Genomic DNA, 15,615 nt, shown 5'->3' with positions numbered 1-15,615 from the left:
TTATATAATATAATACTTTAAATTATTCAAAGAATGAAACCTGAAGTTATCATTATTTGCACGTTATACATTGCTTTATACCCCGAACAATAATTGTAATAACTACCACTTTAACTAGGTAGTGAAAACTATGACTAATTCATTAACTAGGTACTTATATTATATTGTATAAATAATTTAAATAAGTGAACAGGAGAATATCTATTTGTGCCGCCAAAAATCAAACACCTTTGCCAATAAAATATTTTCAATTTTGAATTTCATAAACTAAATATAATTATTGAGCAATTTTCAGTATCTTTTTTTATTTTTACCCTTCAAATTTTTGTACTTACTATCTTTATAACGGCTAGAGTAAATTTTATTATACTTACAGCTAATAATATAGAAAGTAATAAATTCAATTGATTTAACTAAGTACAGGCTGTCCCACTGTTGGTATACTAAGCTCAAGTCCCTTCGCGCTTAGTATACCAATAGTGGGGCACCCTCCATATTTTATACAATCTTTGTATTCTGAACTATAATTTTAAGTAGCACCATGATAATATGAAAAGTTTAATTTAGTAAAAAAGTAATAAGGTATACTTTATAAACTTTAAATGCCCTTATTTCAGTAGTTAGGTAACTTGATTTGGGTTAAGATGTACCTTATTTCTAGGAACATTATATTTATATATAACTATTTTCTTGAATGACTAAAATGAGCACCAGCTGTTACATTTGTAGTAACTATAACTTACATAGAAAACTTTAATAAATTGTAAATAAATAAAAAGGCAAGAAAGAGCAATAATTGTCCTCAACTATCTAAGTACATAATTATTATTTGAGTATGTATTTTAAATATTATATCACTAGCTTTCACCATCCATGTCGTCTAATATATGGACAACATCATTGTTCTGCCCATAGTGAATCACCGATGTGTAACCTGAAATATTTTTTATTATTAAATTACCTTATAAATACACACATGACATCTACAATAACCACATGCAACCAAATTCAAGCAATGTACAGCAATTATAGCTAATGAAACCAGGAAAAAACAAGTCTATAAGATACCTCTTATGATATGTATGAAAGTACAAAAAACTTATAATCCAAAATACTTGTGTCTAGTCTATACGAAAAAAGCATGTAACGTTAACATTAAGCTCCTAAAACTAAATTAAAACATAAATCACTAACACTTGACCAAAAGATTGGAATATACTTGCTTTGTAGTAATTAGTTTAAAACACTGGCTGAAATAAATTGATAGAGGGCAAACATGAAAAAAAAATAACACTATAATCTGCATTGAAAATATATATTTCATTGGTTCAAAGTTAAAATGATTACCAAAATATTGGATATAAAGGAACTCAAACACCACATTACAAAATAATAGGGTATATAAAATCATTACGTACAATGCCTCTTAACTAATTCTACAATGGATACACAATATATAAAATTGCATACTAATTGTGTACAGGTCACTGAAAAAATGTTAAAGTACACTGAAAATGTATGAAAGGTTAGAAATAAATACACAGCACTATAGAATGGGACAATACTACGGTAGTTACATGAAACAAAGAACTGGTCGTATCCAGCTTTTTATGAGCAAAGTAAGTAAATTCCAAGCCTTTCTCACGAATCTTGTCATTATAACATATATCATAATGACAGGAATACTTGAGTGAAATACATAAACCCAACCAGACGTCATGAGACACAAACATAGAATGAATTGTGATGAAAAGTATATTTTGAATATGAATCAGCAAGGCCTTTTTCCATACTAACATGACTCTTTCAAATAAATATTATATAATTAATCTGTTTCACCAATAATTCAACTGAAATCATTCATTTCAGTATTATCGATGTGAGATATGAAGATTGTTTAAACAATAGATATAGAAGCTAATTTTTTATCATAAGAATTACACCCATTGTCTCTTTTTTCAATATCTATAAATTGTGGATAATGTATACAAAAATTCGCAAATATTATATTACAATGAAAACATTCAACAACTTATTTTAACTCCAAACTAAACTTAATAAGGCCAGCCTATTCATATTTAACATACAGTAAACCATGTGAAATGATTTCTTACACATAATAATAAATAATAATAATAAAATCATTTATTTGTTTTTATTATTATTATACATAAGACATACACATGAGAAAATAAGACAAAATTTTAGCAATCACCGGGTTTTTAGATGTGCCTGTATACCAAGGTATACCAAATTATTGTATTCGTTCTTAACAAGTTCTTAAGTACTATGTTACATATTATATATTATTATATTAGACTGACATTTTGGTTTGAAATTTGAAATTTTGGTTCTATTTACAGACAATCTTTGTACAAGTAATTAAAATATCTCCCAAAGATAAAAATTATAATGAACATTATAATTTTCTTTTACTTAAATTGACCATTTTCTTTAAAAATCATGCATAAATATGTAGGTTAAATTAAGATAATATGAATAAATACAAATGAAAATTATATTTTCAGTACATTACTACGCACTAAAGTGGAAACACAGCCAGTATGCGAAAAATAAAATATCACAATTAACTATAATACTCAGAGTAACCTAAAATAAAATAATTTCAATCAATGGAATTAAACATAGCTAAAGTTAGTGCGTTACATTACGTATTTCAATGTTTAACATAATACTTTATAGTCAAAAGACATAAATTAAATTTAGTTTAAATACTTATGTTTAAATGGGTAATAACATTTACTGTGTCTTAAATTTAAAACAAATGTAATTAGGCCTGCTAACTTTTAACTCATTTGTCATAAAATCATAATGTTTATTTTAAGCAAAAAATATTGTTTGTTTGGTGTGGCAATTCCTTTTTTTACAAACATAAAGTGTCCTTTAGTTTAAGTACATGAGTTTTATAACCATTACAATAATGTTACTGCAATATAAAATAACAGAAACCAATAATAAATGCATTGTTCACAACACTGTATTAATAACTAAGTCTCTGGCTGTGAGTTGGTCATTATTTTTCCTTTTTCTTGTCAAGAAATGTCTTGCATAAGTACTAAGACAAAATATCGTAAAATTGCTAATACTACACTTACAATTTATACTATATTTTGTAAATTGTTAGTTCAATAATACTTCAATTAAATCTAGTTTCGAGTCCATTTTAATGCGAATGTTAAGTAATTTAAGCCACCACGATAGCAATATAAAACAATTCTTTACATAATATGTCACTGGGAATGTCTGATCTAATTATATATTATCAATAATGAAGCATATTTGTTTGTATTTGCATATATTTTAACGTAAACTTAAATTGGCAGTTACTTAAGTACAATTTAAGATTTAATGTTAAGTAATAAGGCACAATTTTCTCAGTTCATAGAAGATGAAATGCAAAATTTGTGGATAAATCATAGCTAGGTGAATTAAATAAGGTTAAACTATACAAGAGTTCCTTGTCGTTTATTAGACAATACAATAACTGATTTAGATGTAAATAGACTGAAGTGCAATTCCCTTAACTGTACTATTAATTATTGTCCACATGTATCATATAAATACCTTTTTAGACTCTAAGAGCTAGTGCGCACGAGCAACTTTGTCTCCGCAACTATTTTGTTTCTCCACCTATGGGCTAGTATGAAAGTGCGCGCACGTAGCGACGCAACTCCCCATACAAATTGACGGGAGAGACAAAATAGTTGCGGAGACAAAGTTGTTCGTGCGCGCTAGCTCTAATTATTATTTGTGACACAAGTGTACCCTTTACATCTACAATACTGAATGCCCACATTACAAACCATCGTGGCGGACCCCCCTCCCCCCATTTCATTTCTCCCAACTAATCCCCCCCCATTACTATTGAATACACCTCCCACCTAATTCTCCCCACCATATTTACCTTGATTGAGCTCCACGTGGCTATGTTTATCTTTGATCGCGTACTGCGTAATTACGCGTACGGTATTAATTAGAGCATAATTTATTACGTCATGTGACACAAGTGTACCCTCATTACTACCATACTGGATGCCTTACACATTACCATAACTACAATACTGACAAATACACTTTAATTAACCAATCGTGGCGACCCCCCCTCCATTTATTTCCCCTCCCAACTAATTCTCCCCATCTTTACCTTGATTGAGCTCCACGTGGCTATGTTTGTCCTTTATCGCGTACTGTGTGATCGCATGCACCACACAAGCAACGAACGCACCGTAACCGAACCAACGGAACGTGTTCCAACCGCCATAAGTCTCATATAAACGACCGCCGATGAAGCTGCCGAGCGATGTGCCGATACCTTCGAATATTGCACCTACAAGACCCTAGAATTTTGTGTTTATTATATGGATTTGACTCATTGAGCTATACATAAAAAAACATACACGTAAGGTAAACTGTAAGTCTAGACTTTAATATATCGACAAAAATTGTAATTATAAGATAAACTCTTTCAGTAACCGAAAAACTGACCCTTGACGGTTTTTTCGCTTTTATATAAACATTGTCATATTTTACTATGCGTGCATAACCTAAGTAAACATTGTTCGTAAACAAGGTTCTATAAATTTAAAATGTATACTTTTTAAAATAAATCTCCTCCCCTTTATGTAGCTAGATAACCTAAAAATTAGCATGAGCAGTTGAATCTCACCCATCCGTAAATTCAAGCAAAATGTCTGATATTTATCCCTCAAAATCTAACTATACAGCATACTTACTAAAATAAATAAATAAATAAATACTTACTTGCACAGTTGTCTCTGTGCCCGGTGGAGACACTACATTAGCATATGACGTCATAGTTGGGTAGAACATTCCAAATGTAATGCCTTGTAACATCTCTATAGGTAATATCCACCACGCGTTAGTCACTACTGAGTATAGTATGAAACGGACCCCAAAAGCGAATAGTACTACAGTCATCATGTTTATGTGACCGAGTTTTTTTAGTATGTAACCTGTAAATAAATAATAAAAATGGTTGCCTGTAAAGTCGGTTTTACGGGCGAAGATTTTACGTGACAACGTCTTTTTCTCGATCATAGTTGAGTGGGAGAGAGACGCAAGGCATTCGGCGGGCCTCTCTCTCGTTCGGTGACTCATCGTAACGTTACCGAGCGTTACACTTTTTCATAAGTGACTCCCAGTCGCAACCTAATTTAAGACGTTGTCACGTCAATAATAATATAATGAGTGCGGCTTATTATATATGTAAGTAAAAACATTTATTTAATTATAACTTAAGAGTAACCTGACTAAATTGCGGTAGCAGTTTAATCTATCAAGATAAATAATATAATCTGTTAATACATTTGAATAAGAAAATTATGAGAGAAAGGTTATATGCACAACACAATATTCAACTATTAGTTACTTAGAATTTTATTATTTTTTTATAACATAACCAACAATGTTGGTAACGAGAAGCCATAATATAAATTTTTATAACATAAGCATGTTGGAGACAAGAACCCATTATATTTCACAAAAAACAGCTAAAAATAATTACTTACAAAAATAAACCCAATAAAAAAAAACTCACCAGACAAAAACATGAACGGTATTTCACCACAGAACGTCTGTATAGCGCTCACAAGGCCTTGCAACGTTTTCATATAGTCCGCTCCATCACAAGATAACCTCGCTACATCTTCTATATGCCACGAGAGAAATTGCCATATAAGCCCCGTACAGAGACCAACTCCTATCGTCCATGCTATAAACACACACGTGTGTAACGAACGTAGTAGAGATCCAACGTCTGCAAGGATGTTCACTGAGAATTTTGTGGATTCCACCTGTAATGTAATTCAAAATCCATACTAATACATATTATAAATGCGAAAATAACTCTGTTTGTCTGTCTGTTACTCAATCACGCCTAAACTACTGAACCAATTTTCATGAGATTTGGTATGGAGATATTTTGATACCCGAGAAAGGACATAGGCTACTTTTTATCCCGGGAAAATGACGCAATCCCGGAAATCCCACGGGAAAGGGAACTATGCGGGTTTTTCTTTGACTGCGCGGGCGAAGCCGCGGGCGGAAACCTAGTGTTATAATAAATTGTATTATAATTACTTGATGGCTTTTGTTACCCTGGAACTGCACTAACTCGAACTACTGGCTGTTCACCTTCTTTCAACCAGACACATTTTTGTAAGTTTACAAATTTTTTAAAAGTCATAATAATCTAAGTTGCCACAGATAAAGCAAAAACTCAATAAAATACGTTCAACTATTCTAGAATTATACGTGGATCAGCTCGAAATTGTTTTACAGATGGAACTACACGTATAAAACAAAGTCATGCTGAACTTTTTTTTATATTTCACACTTACAACTTACCCTAACAAACCACGAGACAATAATACTGCCGCACATGAACACAAACATGAGTATGAACGCTATAGTATAATCCTTGTACGCTCCATCACTCAACACGTCTATAAGACTGCCAGTTAGTAGGGAAAATAGACCAAATCCGACCGAACCCCATAGCCTCTGTTTGCCGTACTGTGATACTTTTGTACCTGAAATAAATAATTTAGTTTTTAGAACACTTTTTCCACGTGAATTTATTATATAAGTGTGTGTGACTTTTTAAGTACATTCAAGGTAAGCTAGATTAGAGGTAAAATAGAATTAAGATCTGGTGCTGCAATAAATTATTTTATGCTACTACTAACTATATTCCAATACATACTATCCTTATCTTGTGTAACTCTGTTGTAAAAAGAAGGATTGAAAAGCACACAAACATTGCATTTTGAATATTATACACGTGCCAGTTACGAAAATTTATCATTTTGCACATTTAAACTATTTATACGGCCATAATAACAACATTAAATAATTGAATAACATGGCATAATATTTCATTGTTTGCAGTGTTTACCATAACAAATCGCATTGCCACACCAAGTCTTAAGTAATATATTATAATCTACTTCAATAATCTAACGGAAACATTAATTATATTAATAAATTTGTATATTTAATGTATACAATATAGCACATACCCAGTAAATTAAAACAGATGGCATCCGCAAAAGTAACGGTAACAGCTTGTCCGACCCAACTTATAAGCATAAGCATGAAAAACAGCCAAAATTGTTTTGTATATTGTTTAGTTTCCTCACTGGTACTGTCTCTTGCGGCTTGTAATAATTCATTTATCTGTGAAATAAATTTATATGAGAATTCATGGTCTTCTAGTAGGCATTGCTTGTAAATACATTTGAGGATATAATATGGCACTAATTTCACATTCTTTGGAAAACATTTTGTTTGCCAAATATTAAAGTAATAGCAGGTATTTAAACTTATACCCATAAAACAGTAAGGAATCTCTCTTTATATCTATTTAAGGCCGATTTTTCAATGCTAGGATAAAACTTATCCGTCAAATAAAGTATTACACGATAATATTAAAAATGTCACGTAAACTGTCAAATACCGATACGGGCAATATTAGAATACGTTTTTAAAATGGTAGTTTTACTTATACATTATTCGACGAATAAGTTTTATAGTTGAGCCAAATTAATAGGCAACATTTGACGTCTATCAATTTTATCTTTGAAGAGAGGTAACCTGCTTAAAAACATCGATTAAAGTGAATTAATCGATACTGACTTGAAACATTTGTCAATCGAACTTGAAACACATTTATTAATATAAGATGATTTTTATTCAGAAGTAATCAATGCATTCGATTCTAGATGTCAGATTTCGATTTTTAGAGTAACGTCTCTGGTATTTAAAAAGAAAAAAGGTTTATTGACACAAAATTGTAGCGACGTCAGTTCTTTAATTCAGAAATTGTTTATTATGTTTAGAATGGTTTATCAGTAAAATGAAATCTTAAAATTACTTGTATCGGTCATTATTATTATAAATATGTAATCGTATTTGAAAAAAGTTAAGCAAATGTGCAGTTCCAACAAAACGAAATATCATGTTATTCAATGTCGTCGTTACTAGGTTACATTGTTGAATTTTGTTGAACTGTCAAATGTTGCCTATTAAAATGGCTCTACTATAACCAAGGATTGAAAAATCAGCCCTTGGTTGAATATCAATTTATCTATATCTTTATTTTGTTTTGCCTTGTATGAGATGACATTATATTAATAAGTCCACATATTAAAGACATAATTAAGTGACTATAATTTCTCACCGTTCCTTAAAACACCTAAAAATCTATATAATAAAATATAATTATTAATCATACTAACCTGTGCATTGTTACAGCTGATCTCGCACGATGGATGAAACAGACTAACTTCCATTTCATATTGAGCTTTGGATATACAATCTGGATAATGTATAGTGCCTAAAACACACGTTTTTTTATGGATACAAAACTTTACATGTAATTTTTTTATTTGCGATATAGATAATACAAAAGATATCAAATATAAGGGGAGTATATTACAAAAAATTAAGTCTTCAGAAAACAATATAAAATCTTGCCTCATTATTTTAATAAGCTGATCTATTCCCACGATAATGGAATTAAATGAGTCCATGCCCGCTACTATTTTAACCTTTAATCTATATTTGTGTTCAAGTTTGTTGTGTTGTTAAATTCAGACTTCAGTCTTAAGAAACAAACCTTTTAAAAATCAGTCTATCCATACCTATATAATAAATACAAATCAAAATACTTCAAGACTGATGGTCTAACATAAGCTACTTTCAACAATCAACCTGCAAGTATTGAAATCTATACTAATACTAGCGGTCCGCCCCGGCTTCGCCCGTGGTACAAATGAAAAATAGATGTTGGCCGATTCTCAGACTTACCCGATATGCACAGAAAATTTCATGAGAATCGGTCCACCCGTTTCGGAGGAGTATGCAGACTAACATTGTGACAGGAGAATTTTATATATAAGAAGATTATAAAGAGGGAAGGTTTGTAATTATTTATGTATGTATGGTTTTCACGCATAAACTACTGGACCGATCTTGATGAAATTTGTCACAGACAATCTTTAGACCCTGAGAAAGTACATAGGCTACCTTTTATTGAAAAAATGTACCACGGGCGAAGCCGGGGCGGACCGCTAGTACGTTATAACTTTGGGTTTTAACAACAATCAAGAAACTAACCATCATCCATAACAATATGTTCCATTCTCAAGAACACACACTTATGTTCAGTGACAGTTTTGGACAATCGAACCACGCCAGTAAAGGACAAATGATCTGGTAAATGTTCACCCGCCCTTGTCTTGGGTTTACAAGCGTTCGTGACGTCAGCGCCCCAGCCTAGACATATCTCCATTAGTTTCCAGGGCTGGGTCTTATCGAGCTCACAGGTTGCCTAAAATTATTATAAGTGATATTGATAATGATAATATCATAAATGTAGAATTAAATTATATCATCTCTCATAGATTTTCGAACTTGACCTTGGAAAGGATATAGAACACTTTGCTTCACGAGAAAAGAAACTTGATACCAGAGAAATCGAGGGTGAAAATACGTATCTGTTTGGTTTAAAGATAAGCTGTCCAAATTTTTAATTTTTTTATTGAATAAAAAATCATTGAAGCTATTCATCACCAGTTTAAATAAAACTGAATATACATTACCTTGCATTGATCCATTTGGTTTGTCTTTACATTATCTATGGTACTTATATTACCATCACACAAGCGGTAGTTCAAAGTATTATCAACGCACGTCATATTGGCTTTATTTGGTCCAATGATACCAGAAAGCTGTTCATTTGTACACTTCAAAGTGCATGGTTCGTTGACGTCCACGAAACCGTTTCCAATGCGACAACTTGGCTTAAAATTATATCCTGGAATGGTAATGAATGGGAGTTTTATTGGAGTATTAGTGTATAAATGGGAATTTTAGATTGAAAGGTTGCCTAAAAATCTAATGGCATTAGGAAGTTATGATTTGGATTTGATAAAATAATTGTTTCATAAAGATGTAAGCCACGAACTTAGCTCTGCTTGATTTTCGCTTCACAATACATGTACAATACAATACAGTAGTGTACAGTACAGTGTGTTGTAGAAACATTTGAAATAAAAAAAATCGTTTAAGAGGCGGTATTCGAATCTGTGTCTTTCGCCGTACGGTCTGCGTCGTGGCGATGCAAGGGTCAATTTTGTTTTATTTCTCTTTTTATATTTGAAGACATTAAATGGCAATCAAACTAAAGTTAAGATGTTATTTCGTTTTAACCTTGAAAGAAAATACAATTTCGAAAAGACGTAGAATCATTGCTTCCAGCATCACGTGCAGACGCGTCAATTTCTAAGAATCTATAGTTCATTGAATCTGAACAATTAGAGTCGAATTACCTTCAAGTGTCACATTGTGTGATGCGATGTAGGCACACTTATCTCTTAGTGTTATATTACTAATGTGTGAGATGTATTCTATGCTTTCGGTGTTACTATAGCAGTACTGCGGTATATTCCAATGTTCGCATACAGTTTGCCACATTTTTGGTGACGTCATATCACAGTTCATCTGTAAGAATATCGTTTTATATGACTTAAAATAAGAATATCTATATACAAAGTACTGGATTGAACCATTTCAGATAACATAAAGCGAGCCTTCGAGTTTTAGGAAAGTTGGCGCAAAGGTGGGACCGCATAGCGTGGGGCACTAAGCAGCATGAACAAAAGAATATCACGTACCCTACAATCAGCTGTAGCATTTTGATTACCCAAAGATATTATCTTACAGCTGTCAATTTCTTCAGCAGTCTTATAACAACTTTTAAGCATCGTCGCGCCATCTCCACAATCCAATTCGGCTGTTAGTTTAGACGCGTTCTCCGGTATAAAGTATATAGCCGAAAAACTTATCAACGTCACTATTTGAAATAATAAAAATATTGGCTTTTGTATTTTAAATCTGTAAAAAAAAACAAACAAAACGTCTGACTCTGCGGGGCGTGTTTTTCTTAGAACGCGAAACTTGATTTCATACAGGAGATCATTCACTTCTTATTTTAGTATTCTAAGAATCAATTACGTATATTGTAGGTATTTAATGTTACGAAAAGAAATAGATTGACCATTTGTTGTTAGAATATATTTTTGAAATTAAAACCCAGTTTAAGTCAAAGTATGTATCACAGTTATGTACCTATTCTTTAGTTAATTTAAATCAAAACAATAGACGATAGAAAAAACAATGGATATTTCGCTACGTAAATTGGTCGTAAAAATAAAGATTATTTGAGATGTAATAATAAGCAACAATACAATCGCATCACATCAGCCGTAAATATATAGCTGATAAAATGAACTTATCATAATCTCGCCCTATAAAGATAATAACTTAGGTAATGGTGTTTTCGCAAGGCAATTAAGTAATTATCAAAACCGGATAGCACAGCAACTAAACCACAAATTTGACTCATACAAGTGACTGCCAAAAATATTATAAACAGTTATGGGATGCAGTTAGAGCAGACTATTAAATTTGGGATGAAATCAGCTGATTAAATATTTTCATTCAACTGCAGACTTAAAATTAGCAAGATTTGGGCCAATGTCATAAGATAACAGACATATTATATTTGCAATTGAATAAATAAACCTTATGTTCAGGTACATACAGCTTGTTTTTCACAATATTTGATGAATTCTATACTGACAATAAAGAAGTTGTTGGATTAACTTTGCTCAGTAACATTGACTATTTTATTGAATATAATTATCATAAACACATATCACCAGATGTCACTGTATAATATGACCATTTCCCATATCATATATACCCATTATGAATCACATATTTACCTCTATGCAATAGAAGTAGTAAACATTCACATAAGTATTTTTAATTTGACGATGTAGTCACTTACTAGACAAAATTTTAACAGGGAATTAATAGCATTATTATAGAAAACCTGCAGTTATATTACAAGATAATAATTTTGTTATTTAAATATAAATATTTAAAATTGTTATAAATTTCATGAACTTACCTGTCAGCTATAACACCAAAAAGTGGTTTGGCAATAAGACCAAATATAGGCAGTATTGTATAAATGAGACCAACAGTGGCAGATGAAAATCCCAATTGACGAGCATATGTAGACAAGTATGGGACTAATGGAGCCGTGCCTAAAATAAAGAAGGAATTTTAATACATACACTATTATATAAATAGTTGCAATCAAACATAACACTATGGATATCTTCTTTATTCAAAAAATTATGTCTTATTTTTCGGTTGCAGTAATAAGTTCAACGCTTAAATTTAAGGTTCTGTTCATAGCATGACTAGATTTTTATGAAATTAGTGTAAACTCGAAATAGGTACAATGTATGTAATTAGTAATATATTAATTATGACACAATGAAATATCTATATTATAGTGATATTGCAGTGCAAGATTCTAAGTCATGACCCATTGAATAGTGATTATTGAGATAAAGGTTACTTGCAATACAGTTCTGATAAAAACCTATTGATATTCTAAGATAAATAATAAGCAACTCAGATGTTAATTTATATGCATTTGAACTTGTTAAATAAAATGCACATAACACAATACCTATTTGGAACAAAAACTTTTTTAAATGAGTAGGTATAATAATATATACACAAATTTCAAGTTTTTTTACTTTTTTTATGACAGAGCAAGCAAAGGGGCCACCTGATGTTAAGTAGTCACCACCGCCCATAAACACTTGAAACACTAGAAGTGTTGCAGGTGCTTAGCTGGCCTTTTATGGACAAATAAGCTCTTAAACTCAACTTGCATTTTTTTTTAAATACCTATTTTTTTTATAAAGAGTAGCTGTAATATATCCTTATTTTATTTCAATCATACTAACTACTATAATACCTGATTAATAATCATCATTATAATATAATTTCACTCACCCGCATTATATAAAAAGAAGTGGCCTTTAATTGGCAGGAGCTTCTTGTCGATTTTCATTTTCATTGGCAGCATGATGACTGAAACATAGAATATTTAAGAGAAAAATAATACAAATAACATATGATAGATTAGGCATAGTGTAAGTTTTTATGTGAATGATAACAAGAACTAATAAAAGAAACAAATGATTAAAATGTTAAAGGATTTCCTACAACCCTACTTGTTGAATTTTGTTAAAATCTTCGTAACAATTGTTTTTGGATTATGAATTTATTACGGCAATTTTGCTGAAATTGAGTTGGCTTTCGGTTGTCCTATTAGAAGTGGAAGAAGGGTTTGAGTCTCTCTAGGAATCCTACTAAATTGTATAAGTAGCAGGATTTCAAATGTCTCATTCTCTTTTGGCAAAATTAAATTAGGTAAGTATAACATTCTTCGAATATGACAATTTATAAGAGCAAGCATTGAATGGCATATGTTTAGATGAATATTGAAAGAAGTGGTCTAAATAAGCCCTAAAAAATAAAAAATAAGTATATACTTAAATTTAAAACTTATAAAGTGTTAATTTTATCTGCAACTAGCGGTCCGCCCCAGCTTCGCGCGTGGTACATGTTTACGATTTCTCTACATAAGAACCATCCTCATACTTCAAGGAATATAATAAAAAAAGAATTATCAAAATCGGTACAGCCGTTCTCGAGTTATGCGCTTACCAACACATTTTGCGATTCATTTTTATATATAAGAAGATTATAATTAATTGGCTGCATATAGTTTTTTGAGACATGTGATAGTGATGTTTTTCAAATAAAATTATTAACCTTATGTTATTATTGAGACTTCATTTAGGCAATGTGTCATGACTGTGTTTAATGTATTTTAAACTAGGATCTTTACTTGAGACACACTTCCTGTTGGTGTCAATACTAACACTTACACTTCTATTTACTTATGTCATAATAAAGACTTTATTGACCTTATACTATCAATAATCTACTTACTACTTCCGTAACTCTTATTATAAGTAATTATTAAAACTATGTTGTTACCAATGATTACATCTATAAGTTAGAAATAGGTACTTATATACCAAATAAATTTTAAGATAATATACTAGCTTCACAGGTCAATGGGAAGCTTTTTAATGTAAATTATTAGTCACATGCTCTTGTCCCATGGCCCCACGAGGCGTCTCAGGACTTCAATTAAGTTAATAAAAAATCTATGGTATAATTATATTACTTGCTCTGTGGTGAGCAATAAGATGGAAATCACCGACACTTTTATTATGAATAATAATAGGCGAGTACAAATAAAAACATTATAAGTCTCACCTTTAAGCTTATTCAATATTCAACAATCTACTTGATATGAAGTTAGAAACTAATTAAGTACATTATAGAAAATAACTTTATAACGTCCACGCTACTGCCTACTTTTTTAGCACCTGTTTTCAATTCAATTTTCCGCATATCTTGTCAATTGTCATATGTCATGTTATTTTAATGACATATGTCAAAATGGCTTGCGTTTCAAGAGAAACTCCCAAAGATGTCACTATGTACCTATTCCGCCACATATTCCGCTGTAAAGAACATTACAAGCTAAAAATAATAATTATTGAATTGCGCGGTGAGGATAGCCATCGTAATTTCTTCGGTGATTTAAATTTCTTAATTTTTTTATTATTTTATTTAAATTTTTATTCATCTATCGTCAAAGCGATCTCACAGTTTTTGAATACGACAACATTATAATGTTCCTAATTACAACAGCTGTATGAGCGCGCTTTTCAAATTTATTTTGTTCGCAAAGTTAACGGAATAAATAATAAATCACGTTTAAAATCCGTTTAAAAGTCATTTTTAATAATAAAAGCTAAGAATAAAAGACAATTAATTATGCTTTAATTATGTATACTGGCACAACTAGAAAAAAAAAGTAGTTAGTTTTTTTCTTTTTTCAAGAAGAAAAAAGTAACTACGAATTACGTTCTTTCCAATTCAAAAAGTGCTGCGCGAACATATTGTATAGTTTTCATTTTCATTCCAGTTTTTGAAGATACTTATTATATTGTATTTCCTGAAATCTAAGTCAAGAATAAATCGGTAAGTATGTAGAAACTTCATACTATTTTATTAAATGATGATACCCTATACCTAATACTTATTATTATAATCTATACAAATATTATAAAGAGGAAAGGTTTGATTTTTTGTTTGTTTGTTTGTTTGTATGAATTGAATAGGCTCCGAAACTACTTGGCAGATTTGAAAAATTCTTTCACTGTTGGAAAGCTACATTATATCTGAGTGACATAGGCTAGGTTTTATCCCGGAAATCCCACGGGAACGGGAACTATGCGGGTTTTTTTTGAAAACGCGGGCGAAGCCGCAGGCGGAAAGCTAGTAATATTATAAAGTGTATCATTCTTTTACTTCGTAATAGCACAGACTAATAATAATATACTACGTATACAAGTAATAGTGTTCTTATAACTTTAAAACACCATGAACTGTCCTAATATGGTCTAAGAGCTTGTGAGGGACCGATCTTCACTGATTGCCACATTTTATTATACATTAGCTAAATTTATTTTATTTATTTATTTACCTAAGTACATAACTTATAAGAAAGGAAATGTATTACGAGAAATTTTAAAGAATAAAAAAATTATATCACGAGTC

General features: G+C 31.1%; 1 protein-coding gene across 1 annotated transcript; it reads right to left on the bottom strand.

Annotated features, from left to right (window-relative positions):
- Window positions 1-14,391, bottom strand: Sugb (Sugar baby transporter). Its single transcript, XM_090101703.1, has 14 exons — window positions 14,263-14,391; window positions 12,925-13,002; window positions 12,020-12,158; window positions 10,719-10,938; window positions 10,374-10,545; window positions 9,645-9,859; window positions 9,160-9,373; window positions 8,280-8,377; window positions 7,062-7,218; window positions 6,388-6,572; window positions 5,579-5,834; window positions 4,783-4,994; window positions 4,166-4,358; window positions 1-934 (listed from the first exon to the last, which is right to left on the bottom strand). The coding sequence occupies exons 2-14, from the start codon at window positions 12,995-12,997 to the stop codon at window positions 858-860; spliced, it is 2,211 nt and encodes a 736-aa protein (XP_089957829.1). The 5' UTR covers window positions 12,998-13,002; window positions 14,263-14,391; the 3' UTR covers window positions 1-857.
- Between the last annotated feature and the right edge of the window lie 1,224 nt (window positions 14,392-15,615).

This window comes from Colias eurytheme, chromosome 1, assembly GCF_061535395.1.
Source record: "Colias eurytheme isolate Ceu_HAF_F1 chromosome 1, ilColEury1 Martin Lab GWU primary, whole genome shotgun sequence".
Classification (NCBI taxonomy): domain Eukaryota; kingdom Metazoa; phylum Arthropoda; class Insecta; order Lepidoptera; family Pieridae; genus Colias; species Colias eurytheme.
This window is presented reverse-complemented; position numbering and strand designations above follow the sequence as displayed.